The 15,050-nt window shown below is 43.1% G+C and overlaps 2 protein-coding genes across 2 annotated transcripts; both read right to left on the reverse strand.

Moving 5' to 3' along the window:
- Window positions 1-1,440: 1,440 nt before the first annotated feature.
- Window positions 1,441-11,356, reverse strand: sucla2 (succinate-CoA ligase ADP-forming subunit beta). The gene is made up of 11 exons (XM_060039395.1): window positions 11,204-11,356; window positions 9,524-9,704; window positions 8,530-8,629; window positions 7,930-8,092; window positions 7,496-7,624; window positions 7,195-7,333; window positions 6,817-6,978; window positions 5,647-5,789; window positions 5,424-5,544; window positions 4,999-5,087; window positions 1,441-3,273 (listed from the first exon to the last, which is right to left on the reverse strand). The coding sequence occupies exons 1-11, from the start codon at window positions 11,285-11,287 to the stop codon at window positions 3,199-3,201; spliced, it is 1,386 nt and encodes a 461-aa protein (XP_059895378.1). The 5' UTR covers window positions 11,288-11,356; the 3' UTR covers window positions 1,441-3,198.
- Window positions 11,357-11,683: 327 nt separating this feature from the next.
- On the reverse strand, window positions 11,684-14,910 carry med4 (mediator complex subunit 4). Its single transcript, XM_060040654.1, has 7 exons — window positions 14,758-14,910; window positions 14,477-14,543; window positions 14,185-14,355; window positions 13,565-13,622; window positions 13,372-13,458; window positions 12,606-12,737; window positions 11,684-12,300 (listed from the first exon to the last, which is right to left on the reverse strand). Exons 1-7 carry the CDS (start codon window positions 14,820-14,822, stop codon window positions 12,128-12,130), a joined length of 753 nt encoding a protein of 250 aa, XP_059896637.1. The 5' UTR covers window positions 14,823-14,910; the 3' UTR covers window positions 11,684-12,127.
- Window positions 14,911-15,050: the final 140 nt, after the last annotated feature.

Consider the following 15,050-nt stretch of genomic DNA (forward strand, 5'->3'; position numbering starts at 1 on the left):
TTATGAGGGATGCACAACACACCATATTTGTGCATAACTCTGTGTCTTGCCAGCTCAGACCTCTCTCAGATGCAGCCATCAACATTAACCTCTCCTTAGACAAAGCTTCGCACACCCACACAATCCTTAACAGAACCTCATGTCGATGCCACAAAGAATTGACGTCAAAGCGCCTTTCGGAGACCTTTAATGACAAAAGATAACAGGACCTGAGCAGAGTAGAGCATTCACAAATTGATTGGCCGAGACTGGCAACAGCAGGATTTAATACTTATTTTTCCTACATTAGTCGTTCAATAGTGAAGAAAAAAGATAAATATGAACATCATAGAAGACAAACTCTCCGAACTCGAAAAATATTGGAGTGGCATTGACTGGCACTAAAAGTACATGGTCCCGATGGAGAAGATAAACATTGATAAACCAATGTGACAAACCAGCCATGTTAATGGCTGCTGGTAAAGACAGCCAAATCCCAGCCTCATGGCCATGTAGCTACACACAATGCTAGCGGCACACGCTGGCTTTCAAGCCGGTTGAACAATCATCTCCACTTCCATCACCAGCCTCATAATATTCCTCGTCTCATCTTCAATACCACCCCTGCAATCATAATAACCAACACATCACCAACCTCACGACACACAGATGTACTCTGAAACCACCTAGAGGTGTATTGACTTGGCTGATGTATTGGCTGCAAAACAATGTGTGGGTCCGTGTGTGTGCTCGTGATTGTAGACGACAGCAACGACCAGTGACGTTAGACAAACGTTTAGACTAAATCCTCCGTCAGCCCAGTTAGGCGGTCTCTCATGTATTGACCTCTGTGGGTCCTTACTTACATTTGAAGTCAGAGAGGATTTTAGGGGAAGACTAGACACAGTTCTACCTCAGCACACAGTTGAGCTGCTGGTACTAGAGGAACTTGACTTTTTAAAAACTTTTAAAGAGTCCACTCCACTCTGAAGCTAATATTTTCCTGCTGACTTGAGCTCCATTTATCTTTGACAAGTGATCTTCGTCGTCTAGCAACAGGCTAACAGACTAACGAGGCTGGGCGGAGGATTTCAAAGCCATTATCAATCAATCCCAGAAAATGTGATGGATGATAGATTGGGGACATGATTGCAGAGCAGAGGAGCATCGTGTAATTTTACAGTGGCCAGTGGTAAAGGGTTGTCATGACGATACCGGAAGAAAGACTACCATAAGAACTTACTTTATTTGTACACATCACACAAACAACAGGTTTCTAGAATGTTGTGTAGCAGGATACATTTTCAGTTGCAGCTTCAATGCAGATGTAATCAATGTGCATTACATGCACAATGTAAATCATGAAAATCGGGACGCACCCCCACGACAAGATGTCTGGTATATAAATGTGACATCTACATTCCTAGGAAACTACAGGCTGAAGAAAGACAGTGAACTACAAACGTGGCATACCAGCATTTTATTCTTTGTATTTTCATTCTGCGGTACCCCGGCAGAGGACCATAAATACGTTAGAAAGAGAGAGCATCCGTTTGGTTATTTACAAGATACATTAAACGACCGACAGCTCAATTACACCTTGTTGTGAAAGGGAGGGAGGAGGGAGGAGAGAGAGAAGAGAAAAGATGTACAGTTCTGATTTGGACACCAGTCAGTGAGATTTCATAAGGTTGTTTGAGGGATTGCTATGATGTGTAGTACGATGACACAACACAAACAGTTGTCGTCTTAGACCAGTCTGGCCAAATGCAGTTATACTGCAGGAATACTAGTATGATGTACTAACCGCATTAATACCTTATCAGTGCTGAACCAAGAACCTAAATGTTATTTAATTTGACATTACTAGGGTTTTCAGAACATAAATCAGAACATAGCTTGCATTAGCCAACAACCAACTATCTGGCATTAGTCAACACACAGCCACCTAGCCTTAAACAACACACAGCTAAGCAACACAGCGCTATGTTGCGTAAGCAAACACACAACTAGCCCGAAATAGCCTTCACACGGCTAGCTAGCATTTGCCAACATACATCTAGCATACGTTAGCAAACACAGAACAAATCTATGTTTGCTGCATGTTGGCGTCTACAACCGTTGAGGTGAAGTTTACCCTATCTGGCATCAACTCTGTTTTACATCGGGTTTAATAGCCGCTGCAGGTCCTAAAGAATCGTGCTGTGAACGGATTAGGATATCCTAAAAGGGAGAAATTAGTTGAAAGACGGTGGCGTAATAGCTTGCTAATACCTAGTCCCTTTAGCCTTTAGAGTGTGTGCCTGTCTCTTGGAGTGTAGAGGGGTAGCTCGCTTGAAGGAGTTAAGCTCAAAAATAGGACCACTGAATAATGAAAAGAGACAAAGAGGTGAGGTCCATCACCATGCGTCACCTCAGTGTGTCCGTGCTAGCTTCAGGCTGGTCGTGGAGGATCAGGAGCTAATGGAGGAGCTACAGGAGTTATCGTCAGGCTAATAAGAGATAGGATTTAGAGAAACGCTAATAGAGGAACATGAGCTAGCTTCTGAGTAATAGGGGTACAGGAAGAGCCTAGTCTAGGGCTCAGATAACCACATTGACAGACCGATGGTACGACATTCGTATGTTCTGCTGAATAGTCAAAGACACTTAGTTAGGACTAAAACTAAAGATCCCAGAAATATACAACCAAAGCTGCCTAAGAACTACAATTAGGGATGCCTAAAGACTATAACCAAAGGAAGGAATTTCCTGTCATGGCAGTAACAACCAGCATCACGAATGCACTCATAGCTCAGTTTAGCCAAACTCTTTTGCAGTTTGAGGAGTTGGGATAGAGATAGCTTTGAAAGTCAGTCTCAAATATCTGAGGGAAATAGGAGTGAGTGGGTTGTTGTGTGCTTTAAGTTAGTATGTAAAAGGTCACGAGAAGGGGGATGGGGACCAACCTGACCTAGAAAATAGATATCAAATAGTTTACCTCTGAATGACCTCGGAGTACAACCTGAGACTGTGTGATGTCACCATACCAGCGGTGGGAGAAAGAGAGGGAGGGAGAAAGAGAGGGAAGGAGAAAGAGAGAGAGAGTGATGTGAGAGCGAGCGATGGAGAGCTTTGACCATAGCTGTACGATGTGTTGACCTAGTGTACGTGGCTTGGGTACGTGTGTGATGGGAACAGCTGACAGTAGAGGGGTTGGGGGTTGGGGTACAGGGAGGTTTAGATAGGCAGCTGGAAGGTGATGTCCACTTGGGCTTCCTTGGCCAGCGAGATGATCTCAGAGAGCTTCACCACCTGGAGGGAGTTAGAGGGAGGGAGGGCGATTACAATCCACCAACATGGGGCAGGTAAACAGTAGTTCATATTTGAGTCGATTGAAAAATGAGCGCTAGGGTTGGAAGTTGCAGTTCATAACGAACCGCACTCAAAGAATCCAAGGAAACTGTCGCGATCAAAACAGTTTTTACCCAGAATAAACAGAATAATGATGGTTGATGAAGATGAACACAAATCTGCATGGAAGGCTTTTCTCAGATTACTACAAGTGTTTGCTTTACTTCCAACTGGATTTGGCCAAAGCGTGCCTGATTAGCTGGAGTTTTTTAACTAAATATGCCCGCTGCCGTATTTGGAGACCAACTGCTGCTCAGCCAAGGCCATACTGATAATAGTTGCAAAACACAAACATGGATATGATGATGGTCTTACGAGGATACATCGGTTCTGCTCCGTGTTAACATCATGTTTACTCTACACTAATTAGCAAATTTCCGGCTCCAGCCGCGGCATATTTCACTTTAGCACGCGTGACGGAAGCACACCGCTCTAAGATAGTGTGCATAGTGTCTCCATGACAACAAACGGGGCTGGTCATCCCCTGCCAATCACAGCGGCCGACAGATAAAGGTTGTGCTGTTGAAACGGTGGCTGACAGGATGGTGTCTTCCGGAACATAATAATCTCACCTCGATGGATCAGAACAGCGACAGCATGAGTGAAGGTTTCCATAGCAATGCATCGGTTATATTTTACTCAATTCTGATGTGTCCATGATCCATTACTGTACCACTAGTTTCATCGACCTATGTAAAGTGTGTATTCTTTACCTTCACTATAACGTGAACTCATTTGATTCTCGCTAAGATACGATTTCGGAAATGTATACATTTAAAAAAGTTTATCATTCATTTAGGGACCCCAATGACTGCGTTATAATCAAGGGTGTGTGTGTGTGTTTGTAAGAAAGCAATGTATGACAGTCATTTTTTTTTCCTTTGTGTGAGAACAAACATTGTGGTGGTCATTGGTCAATAGTGAAGTAAGTTGGATCTAATAAAGAAAGACAATGCAACACTTTGATGAGCGAATGTGGCGCAATGGTAAAGAAAATTCTCTAAAATGAGCCCTGTTATTCAATGCATTTTATTTAAACTCTTCTTTTCTGACCAAGGCAGCACTTAAATCTGCATATCGCCATCTAGAGGTGTATGCTATGTATGCAGCCACACTTTAAAGATCAGCTGCAATACACATTGGACAAAACTATGAGATCCACAAATGCAGAAGTAAAAGTTATGCATTTGTGGATTGTGAAATATTTGTGTGGGTATGATTTTACAAAATGTGGATATATGTGTCAACTGTGGTACAAGCAACGCGAATTGCGCTCTGTGGGTTACAAGTCATTATGGCAGGCCTATATGATATGAAGGCGAATAAAAGCCTATCTTTTCTTATGAATGAACCTGCTCGCACATATTCATCGTCATACTTTTAGAGGGAATTGGTTTGTAGAGGCAGTCGGCCATTTCAATGAGGCACTTTGCCGATGGACAGCTGTATACGTGTGGTTGTGTTTGTAAAGGTATTAGTGTGTGTGGGTTTGTGTACAGGCATTGGTATGTGTGGGTTTGTGTACAGGCATTAATGTTTGTATAGGAATATTGTGTGTGTGTTTGTTTGTAGGAATTGTGTGTGTGTGTGTGTGTGTGTGTGTGTGTGTGCGTCTGCGTGTGTTACCATCTTGGCAGCTTCGTCAAGGTCGTCACAGGCGAGGATCTTCAGAGGACTGGCGGCAATCAGAGCTTTAGCGTCGTCCACCCTGGTCCCTACAAACACATAACATATACCGTTACATCTACGCACACACACATCCAACGACCTAAGTTACGTTCGGACCAACTGTCAAGCCATTCTGGTTTTCTTACACTGAAGAGTACCAGTGGGAAGACCCGTCAAACAGAAGCAGACTCACAGGTTACAGTGTGAAATCCATAGCTGAAGGCCATCATTAGGTCTGATAAACTGACTATGATGGATGACCAATGCATCGGAGAGAACGAGTGCGTGGTAGAGGGAGGTTGGTTGAACCTTGTGACCAGACTACGATGGCCATCTTGAGATAGAGAAAGAGTGGTGGAGAGAGAGTGGGAGATCGCGTGTACCTTGTAACCGGACAACGATAGGGATCTTGAGGTCCAGATCCGTGACCGCCATGATGATGCCCTGAGCGATGACATCACACCTCATGATGCCCCCAAAGATGTTGACCATGATGGCCTGGACCTGGAAACACATTCGGTACATACGTTCATATCTCATCACCGGTTCACACGCTTCTTGTGTGCTGCCGTTGTTTGCTTTGTCGGCGTTGGGTCCGTGTCTCACCTTCCTGTCGGAGGTGATGAGCTTGAACGCCTCCGTCACCTGGTGAGCCGTGGCTCCACCCCCCACGTCCAGGAAGTTGGCGGGCGTTCCACCGTGCAGCTTGATGATGTCCATGGTCGCCATCGCCAGACCAGCTCCGTTGACTTAAAGGGTTAAGTTAACACGTAAGAGCATGGAGGCCAAATTGTTCTAGATATGTAGCCTTGTTTGGTTTGTGTATGGCGATTGTCGATTGCGATTTTTCCCCACGTCAATAAAATAATCTAAACTCCAAATGTACACCACAACACTGCCACTTATCATAATTCCCCTCATCCACAAACTGCTATTCACTGCACTGTTTTACACAAAAAAATTGAAGCTCCATTAGAAATGAATCCTCCAAATACAGAGGATATTTGGGTTCAAGGACGGAGCAGAAGCTCGTCTTTACTGGCTATATGAGATTGAGGCTTGAATCCATCCGTCTTCTCAGTAAGGCGATTCTTATTTGAAAATGCTGCATATCTGCATCGTGACTGATGTAAATAGTTGACGCGATTCAGTTGTTTGTTAGTATCTAGCGAAATATTTGAGAAAGACATTTTACATTCCAGTTCATATGTCTGATTATTCTTAAGAATCTAAGTTAATTGCTCTTTGAAAAGGGCATACTCGCATTATCATGCCATTATATTATTATATATATTAAATTATATTATTTGCCATGAAAATGGTCTTAAAATTATAATAATATAGTTGCCTGTAATTACTTATGGGACAATACATCGTCTAACAAAGTTATTGCGACTGGCCTAAACATTTCCCATTTGCCTGTCATGGACCTTAACCTTTGCGTTAGAGGTCAGCAATGTTTCACCTATCACTGTGGATGCTAGCCACAAGTAATTGCTGATTGGTCGAGCAAGGAACCTAGTGTTTTGGATTTTGTTTAACAGCCAGACATGAGAACAAAATGAATGCAGCCAGAAAAATCGAACACTGTGACAGTCTCACAATTCCGTTTTACCGATTTGCGCGGCCGCTTCATGCCCACTTAGGGCCGGAGACGCTATACTGCCCCCTTGTGTGTACGTTAAAATGAGATGGATCTTTGCCAACATGCTATGCGCTGAACTGTTCATACTGCTTCAGGTGTAAGGTGTGCTAGGTGCGTAGCCGTGCGCTCACCCAGGCAGCCGATGGTGCCGTCCAGGCCGATGTAGTTGAGGTCTGCCTTGGCCGCCTGCCGGTCCCTAGGGTCCTCCTGGGTCCAGTCCTGCATGTCAAACACCCTCTTCTGGCGATACGCCGCGTTGGAGTCAAAGTTGATTTTGGCGTCCATGCACATCACTGCAAGGTTCAGGGGTCACGATTATTTTACCACAGAGGACGTAGCAGTCAGTCAATGTATAGAATGATGGTACAATAAACAATCTATTACTGATGTGTGACTGCACTATGGATATAACTTTAACATCAGAGCCAGACCATTCAGGATGATAAAGGGCAGTCCCTGTGTATTTATTTGAGATTCTGTCTGCCTTGTGTGTGCGTTTGTTTGTGTACCGATGCCCGAGGCGTCCTCCACCATTGGGTTGATCTCCAGCATGGATGCGTCGTACTTCATGAAGACGTTGTACAGTTTGATCATGTTCTCTGCTGCTTCCTTCACCAGCGGCTGCGGGAACCCCATCTTCTCAGCTATCTAAAAGTAACACACACACACACACACACACGTAGAACTGTGACCGTAAGTCACATACACCGCTAGCACTCTAGCTGCAAGGGACACACACCTCTAGTACACACAGGTCCTGCTGGTAATTCCTGCTACGTATTTATATTTATGCAAATACATGGTGGCTACCGAAACGGCCTGCTCCATCTTGATGCCCTCTACGATGTCGATAGGCTCCTTGATGATGGCGTCGGGGTTCTCCGCCGCAACATCCTCGATGTTCACGCCACCCTGGGAGCTGCCAATCAGCACAGGGCCCTGAGACGGGGACAGAGAGGCAGAGAGAGTTAACCCAGCCGACCCTCCAACACCTCCAGGAGGGTTCGCCATCCAAGGGGTCATGGTTTCTGTTTCCAATCAGGACCACTTTGATTTGGTAACTTGGCAACACAAAGGAGCAGCAGCAGCTGTGTCTGCCTGCTTTCCCTGTTCCCTAGAGCCACCACAACAGCTGATACCTCAGCGGGTGGCTAACCATGCCACAGACATTAGCCCCATCTAGCGCTGATACGGAACTACAGCTACAATGATTCACGGGACTGTGTGTGTGTGTGTGCGCTGACCTTGAAAGACCTATCCATGGTGATGGCGAAGTAGTACTCCCTGCGAGGATACCTGCGCTCACAGATGAACACCTGGTTACAGATACGCCCCGCCTCCCCTGTCTGCTTGGTGTACAGCTTCCGACCAATCATCTGAGAGGAGATGTCACGCGCCTCCTCTGGTCTGGGGGGATGGAGGAACAGTAATATTATAATTAATGAATAGTCTTAATAAAGTACACTCTATTTTCATTTTTGCATTGTCATTATATGATTTTGTTGAAATATTATAATATATATATCATTTTTTATTGTTAAATAGAAATTTAAATTTGAATCGAAGGGAGAAAGGAGGAGACAGGAAAGTGAACTGAGACTACGTTAAGTCATCAAGGTTTTCAATGTGATGGTAGCTGACCTTTTCAATATCTTTCTGAAATAAGATTTACCTATTTTAAATATTTACGCAAATTGAAAATCATTATGTGATGATATAAAATAAGAAAGTGTATGGGAAAGGAAATACTGTTTTTCCAAGAGATGGCTAGGATAGGAAAGCAGATACTATGTTTGAAAGGACATTAGCCATGCTTGAGAGGTCCGTAGGAGATATCAACTCACGAGTAGACGATCTTCACGCCTCCTTTCAGCCCACCCTCAAACGTCCCCTTCCCTCGGCCTCCGGCCAGCACCTGGGCTTTCACCACCAGATCCTTGGAGTCTACACACACATTTCAATTTTTTTTAGGAAATGTAGAGGCAGGTACACGCAAACATTTTAAACACTTTTGAAGGGTAAAATACGGGAGAATCCCATGAAAAATGGGAGGGGTCGATAGGTATGATACAAAGACATACGTAATTAAGGAAGAGGAAACCATTATGGCCACTGGATCTAGGATGGCAACAGGCAGACATTAGAGAAATCTCAGCCAGTACCTTGGGGCTGCGAGTCAAATCTCCTAACCAATAGACTATCCTGCTTGAAATTCTGTGAAGTTATTGTGGAGCAACTTCTAAAGGTCATGGCACTGAACTAGCACTATGTTTAGACTCTGTGTCTTCATATGCAAGTACATAGGGTTCTGTGTGTGTGTGTGTGTGTGTGTGTGTGTGTGTGTGTGTGTGTGTGTGTGTGTGTGTGTGTGTGTGTGTGTGTGTGTGTGTGTGTGTGTGTGTGTGTGTGTGTGTGTGTGTGTGTATTTATAGCCCAAGAAGGTTATCGGTCAGCTTGAGGGTCCTTCAGAGTGAGCAGGTCATCGTGCATATCTCTGCTGGTATGAATCTCAGCAGTTCAAAGGCCTCAAGGACTAAAGATAAATACTGGAGCTTAAACAATCATATATATGTTGGATGTAATTTACATTTGTGTTGTGTTGTCCTTTTATTTCCCTGTTATGTAAGGGATGCATGCTTTTTTTGCATGAAAATATCTCTGAAAAAAGTTTGATTTGATATGTAACCCAGTCAAAGGAAGGAAGTATGCTTTCATACCAAGCCCCTTGAATTCTACCCCCATGCAGGTAAAAGCGGTCTAGGATCGGATATAATATACAGATAGTAGAAGTGGTCTAAGGTTGGGGTTAGCACATCATAGGAAGTATCATGTCCTCACCGATCTGTTTGGCAATGGAGTAGGCCTCCTCAGAGGAGCTGGCCACCATGCCATCAGGGACGGCGATCCCTGCCTCCTTCAGCAGGCCAAGGCTCATGTACTCATGCAGAGACAGACCCCTCTTTTGCTGCTGCTGCTGGCTGCCATGGCAACCCAGAAGACCCGAGGAGCCACCGAGAACCTGGGGGGAGGGAAGAGGAGGGAGTGTTTACTAACCAAAGTGAGGTCCGAGATAGGCTGCTTTACAAATTCAGATTCCGATTTTTTTATTGACCAGGGGGCAAATTGTTGCATTTACCATTTTTCAGGCCAAAAATAAATTATAGTATAGCGAGGCATACAAATATTTTAAGAAATACATTTCCCAAAGTACAAAATGTGGATACATAAAAAAGTATGCAGAGCTTGGAGAAGATAGATTAACACTTTCTGAGACAGCTGTTGTTTTCATGTAAACTTGTTTACATGCCTTCCTGATGAGGGCGCTGTGAGGGGGGTCTTACTACATACATACATACATACAATACATACATACATACATACCCATTTAATACCACATTCACACGGTGCAATACACACACTTTCTTGATCCTTACTTGCATGGTGCAGCTTCACCCATACCACATCCATCTCTAACATCTGTAATTTATCTCTTGATAAATTGATCAACAGGTATGTATCAATTACCACCTTATGTAACTCCAACCAAGTAACTAAATGTAAGAATCTCACCTAATACCCAAAGTTTATGCATTAGGTAGGTTACAATCTGCAACCTATTAAAACTGACATTCTGTGACCTACTACCTAAATTTAACCATCTCTAACCATCCAATAATAATAATCCCAGAAAACACCATATACCTGATATTTGTAGTGAGGCCATCTAACAAGTTTATTAGTGATTTGGAAACAGGAACCATTGACTGGAGGCTCGAGAAATCACTGACTAGGCATTCAATTTAATCTGAGAGATTTCTCAACAGAGCTGTTGAGAGATGTGGCTAACAGCTCACAACTTATACCAACAAAACCAACTAAAGAAACCCAGTATTTACATACATGCTATTGTGGGAAGGGTTCCAATATATTGTCCTATCGGTTATGCGGTTTACATAAAAAAAAATGCTTTGGATAATTAATAGTGTTGTTGTTGTGACATGTTCTAGCTTGTGGAGGAGATGGTGATGCCACAAAACATTGCCAACACAGCCGAGGCTTAAACCAGGATCTCAGGACCCCGTATAGCACCTCAGAACTTAAAACTAATATAAATAATCATTTTACCGGGGAGGTTTGGGCAGACAGTCCGTCAAACGGGCCAGTGACGTCACTGACAGCAACTGCTGGAGGTCACCGGGCAACTACGGTCGCCATTTAATGAAACATTATCATCTGCCGTTTCAGAAATGAGGAGTTGTTCAAAACCTTTCTCAAAAAGGACAAATAGATGTGATACTAGTAATGGAGTAGCTGTGTTTTCTTCTTGGGCGCTGACAGCTTGCTAGCAGTAGCTCTGGTTAGCACGCCAATGGAAAGTCAATGGAGAGTGAGCTAATGTCAGGGTTGACCCTGCTCCGTTTTACGCCCAGATTTTGTCCGTAAAGGACAACCAAACACCCTAATCGACATGTCTACTGAAAGCCAAGACTCTTCCCTATAATTTCGAACCCAGCTCACCTTTGAAGCGGAGGTAATAGTGGTCTTGGCCCCGGAGTTTCTCAGGCTGGCCGTCAAGCGGCTACAGATCAGGGACGCCGCCATGTTTCCTCTGCTGCAGAATTATCTATTGCGCCTGCGCGATGAGACAAGCAGGCTTCTTTTTTTTTTGCAGATGCACACATTCCTCTACGACCCAGAGCTCAGCAAAAAGGTTCCTATTTAAACATAAATATATAGATACATAATGGTACCTATATAAAATACAAAACAGATAGTTTTTTTTATTATTTTTACTTTTAGTTTGATAAGATATTAGTTAATTCGTCTGAGACAGAAAATGTGAATGTCAGAATAGAAAGTACAGGCAAGTAGCCGACAAAGAATTATCATTTTTTAAAATAAGAATAAGGCAATAGAGAACATTTGCAATACATATTACACACACAATAATTAATTCTTCGTACACCCACTGAAAGAAAAAGGAAAACGACCCTGAAACATATTCAAATGTTTATTTACAAGGTGAGTATGTACATACCTATATACATTTGAAGAAAATCAAATCAAAACTTTGGTTTGTTTCTTCAAGCCATGAACTGCGTATACTGCTGTACTGAATTACAGTTTCACATTTCACACCAGACCCATTTAGTAAAACAGACACTAACAAAGGTGTACCAATAGGAGATTTGTATCTGGATCCGTTTGCAATTTGGGAGGGATGAATAATTCACAGATACACACTTAAAACAGCTGGAGTGAAGGTAGATGGTTTCTGAGGGGATTTGGACAGAAATTAGGCAATCAGTTGAATAGATCATTTAAATGTGGTCAGCTGTGGAGAAAACAGATTGAGACTGTAGGTTAAAGGAAACACTTCGACACACACACATACACAGATTCTCTCCTCTCCCTCTCTCCCTCCCTCTCCCTCTCTCTCTCTCAGTCAGAGTCACTGCTGCTGCTGGAAGAGTCCGTTGACATGGCCTCCACCTCATCCTCGTTCTCCTTGTTATGACCGGGCGGCTCCAGACCAAAGTCGTTGCCATGGTGAGGGGGCAGCATCCCCACGGAAACGTCAGAAGACTGCCAGGGGTACTGGGGGGTCAAGACGTCTTGGGGAAAGAGGGGGGAACAGGTTAAAACTTTAACACTGACAGTGTTCTCATACCATTCTAAACTCTAAGATGAAAGACAAAGGATTTTCATCCAGGGCGATATAAACCATACATGAGGATATGAACCAAGAGGGATGAAAATCCTAACTGATCAAACAATTTTTCAAAAGGTTTAAGTTGTATATATATATATACAGAATACGCATTGTTTTCTGTTATATATCCAGCATTTTTTGCATATTCAAGTCTGAATCTGGAGTATACAGACCGGTCTAAATTGGAGACTCTATGACTAGACTGACCTGGCAATCTCCCAGCAGCCAGTGCGTCACCTGGCAGATGTCCGTTCACGCCATTGGTCGGCAGGTTAGCCATGTGACCCAGCAGTCCACTACGCATCTCCATGTCTGTTGGATATGGCCTGCGAGGATCGCCTGGTGTAAAGAGGATAACAAAAAACAGATTAATAACCTGGTATAAACATTACCTACAGGATTAATAACCAGGTATGAACACGATTACAAAAAGAATTAATAGCATGGTGTTAACCGGATTATGCTATACAGAATATCGTATTTCTTTTAAATAAAAATGCATTTTCTATAAATCGCAGGAGTGGTAAAAAGTGGTTGTGTGTTTCTAAATACCACAAATAAACCACTCCGTAGTATAAACTGCGTCTTATTACGCATCTTTGCCCTGAACCGAATGTACGGCCCAATGCCTGTGTCAAACAGTAACTAAATTGCAATTGCCACCCGTGAGTAATTTGAGATAATGCCTATTCAAGCTTTAGCAAAACCCTGACATTTTTGACGGATTTAGGAAAAAGCATATTTTCTAAATCTGCATAATTTATTTCATTTAGACGTGGAGGCTTTGAATTATCGTTCATGGACGATTTTTTTAAGAGGTTATCTTTTACTTGCAAACCTCAAATGTAAATAAGCAGAGGGATATGCTGGTGATGTAGGCATAACTACGGCAGGTATATGTAACACTTGAGCATAGTTTTGCCCGAAATAATTTGACCCAGAATAACAGTTTTTGAGAGGCCGGCGGTGGTACCTGGGAGCCAGTTGAGCGGAGCGCACACAGCGTTGCTGGCACTGATCCGGTGAGCGTACTTGATGAGTTCCTCCGATGAGATGCTCCCTGGAAAACACACCGCCGCTTCAGATCTCAGGGTAAAAGTCAAACAAAAAGCTTCTCTCTCATTGGAGGAAAAGCAGGAAGTGAGGAGGATGAGTGCCAAGCTTACCCTTCTTGGCTTTGTCAATAGATTTCAGTTTCTCCTTTGCTTGATAGACAGCTGTGGCCTGAGAGAGTCAGAGAGAGATAAAGAGAGAAATATATAAAAACACAGACAGAAAAAATATACAGGACCATATATATAGTTGTTTTAAATAGGTAGCTGTGTCCACAGCTATTAATCAAGAATTACCTCGTCAAAAGCAGGAGAAGAGCCAGCAACCAGAGGGTTGCTGGCTCTTCTCCTGCTTTTTCTCCTGCTTTTGACAACTAGAACTACATGCTGAGGTACTGCCCAAGCAGTATTAACAACAGCATTAGTCAATTTAACTATTTAGCTGCTTTATCCAAAGTGAGTCAAGATACACATCAGGGGTTAGCGAATCTTGCTCAAGTATGCCTTAAGGTAGACTTGGGAATATTTTTGGGAGTCGAAAAGCTTAACCATCAGAGTATGTCCTGCAGTACAGCTAGTAGCGGGTGGTAATACTAGAACTAGAATTAGTGATACAGTAGTAGTAGTAATGGACCTAGAGGCATTAGTAAGAGTAGTAGTAAAAGTATGACTATATTATACTTATATAGTAATATATGTAGTAATACACTAGTTGTAGTAGAAGGTGTACCAACCAGGATGTGTTCTGCCTCCTTCAGCTGTTTCTGGAGTTGTTGGATGTCGCTGTCTCTCTTCTCCACCTCTTTCTCCAGGAGGAGCATCTCCTCCTGGACCCGGCCCTGCTCCCTGCCCACCTCCATCAGCTCCTGCAACTCCCTGTCCCTCTGGACCAGCAGATCTAGGATCTAACGTACCCACACAAACAAACCCACACTCAGACTGTCTGTTATTTACCAACATCTGACGTTGCATCTTCTGAATAAAAGATTAAACGAAAAGCATCGGATCAGATCCATGAAGTCATACCTGTGTATCCTCGCCTGCTTGCGGGAGTTTCTGGCTTCTGGATAAGGCCAGCATTTCTATCAGCTCCCTAAAATAAAAGACTATACATTCAGGAAATGCATGCAGGGAGAGTATTTTTGAATGTTATTTAAAGTATTAAAGTCTTTAAAGCTGTGAAGTCATTTACATTTTCATTGGGAGATGGATAACTGTTTGTACACTATCTTAGTTAGGAAACCAACTTCCGTATGAGAAGGTGTAAATGAAAAAGATTGATACTCTAAGATCTCGAAGTGCTTTACCTGGATAAAACTTCCAAATCATCCAAAACAGACAATAACCGCTCTTTAGTTGCCTTTTCAGCCATTGTCAAATATTATTTTCACTTCTACGCATGTCAGGAAATCTGCGTGCGATGAAAGGAAAACCAGTCATCGGTAAATTAAACTCTGTGCTGATGAGCGACGCCTGCTGGCAGGGAGTTCTGGAAGGCTTATGTTAGAAAAACAATTTTATCTATTTATTTTGGTTTTACTGGGTATCGCATATCCATTTCGCATATGCCCCTGTATAATGCTTTAGACAAAATTTCAAA

This window comes from Gadus macrocephalus, chromosome 20 (assembly GCF_031168955.1).
Source record: "Gadus macrocephalus chromosome 20, ASM3116895v1".
Lineage (NCBI taxonomy): Eukaryota > Metazoa > Chordata > Actinopteri > Gadiformes > Gadidae > Gadus > Gadus macrocephalus.

Excerpts from the sequence above, each read along its gene's own strand:
- sucla2 (XM_060039395.1), bottom strand. The coding sequence starts at position 11,287 with ATGGCGGCGTCCCTGATCTGTAGCCGCTTGACGGCCAGCCTGAGAAAC. Across the intron at positions 7,625-7,929 it reads CCATGGATAGGTCTTTCAAG|GGCCCTGTGCTGATTGGCAG; the intron begins GTCAGCGCACAC and ends TCCCCGTCTCAG. Across the intron at positions 7,334-7,495 it reads AGATGGAGCAGGCCGTTTCG|ATAGCTGAGAAGATGGGGTT; the intron begins GTAGCCACCATG and ends TGTTACTTTTAG.
- med4 (XM_060040654.1), bottom strand. The coding sequence starts at position 14,822 with ATGGCTGAAAAGGCAACTAAAGAGCGGTTATTGTCTGTTTTGGATGAT. Across the intron at positions 13,623-14,184 it reads AGGAGGCAGAACACATCCTG|GCCACAGCTGTCTATCAAGC; the intron begins GTTGGTACACCT and ends TGACTCTCTCAG. Across the intron at positions 12,738-13,371 it reads TCCGCTCAACTGGCTCCCAG|GCGATCCTCGCAGGCCATAT; the intron begins GTACCACCGCCG and ends TCTTTACACCAG.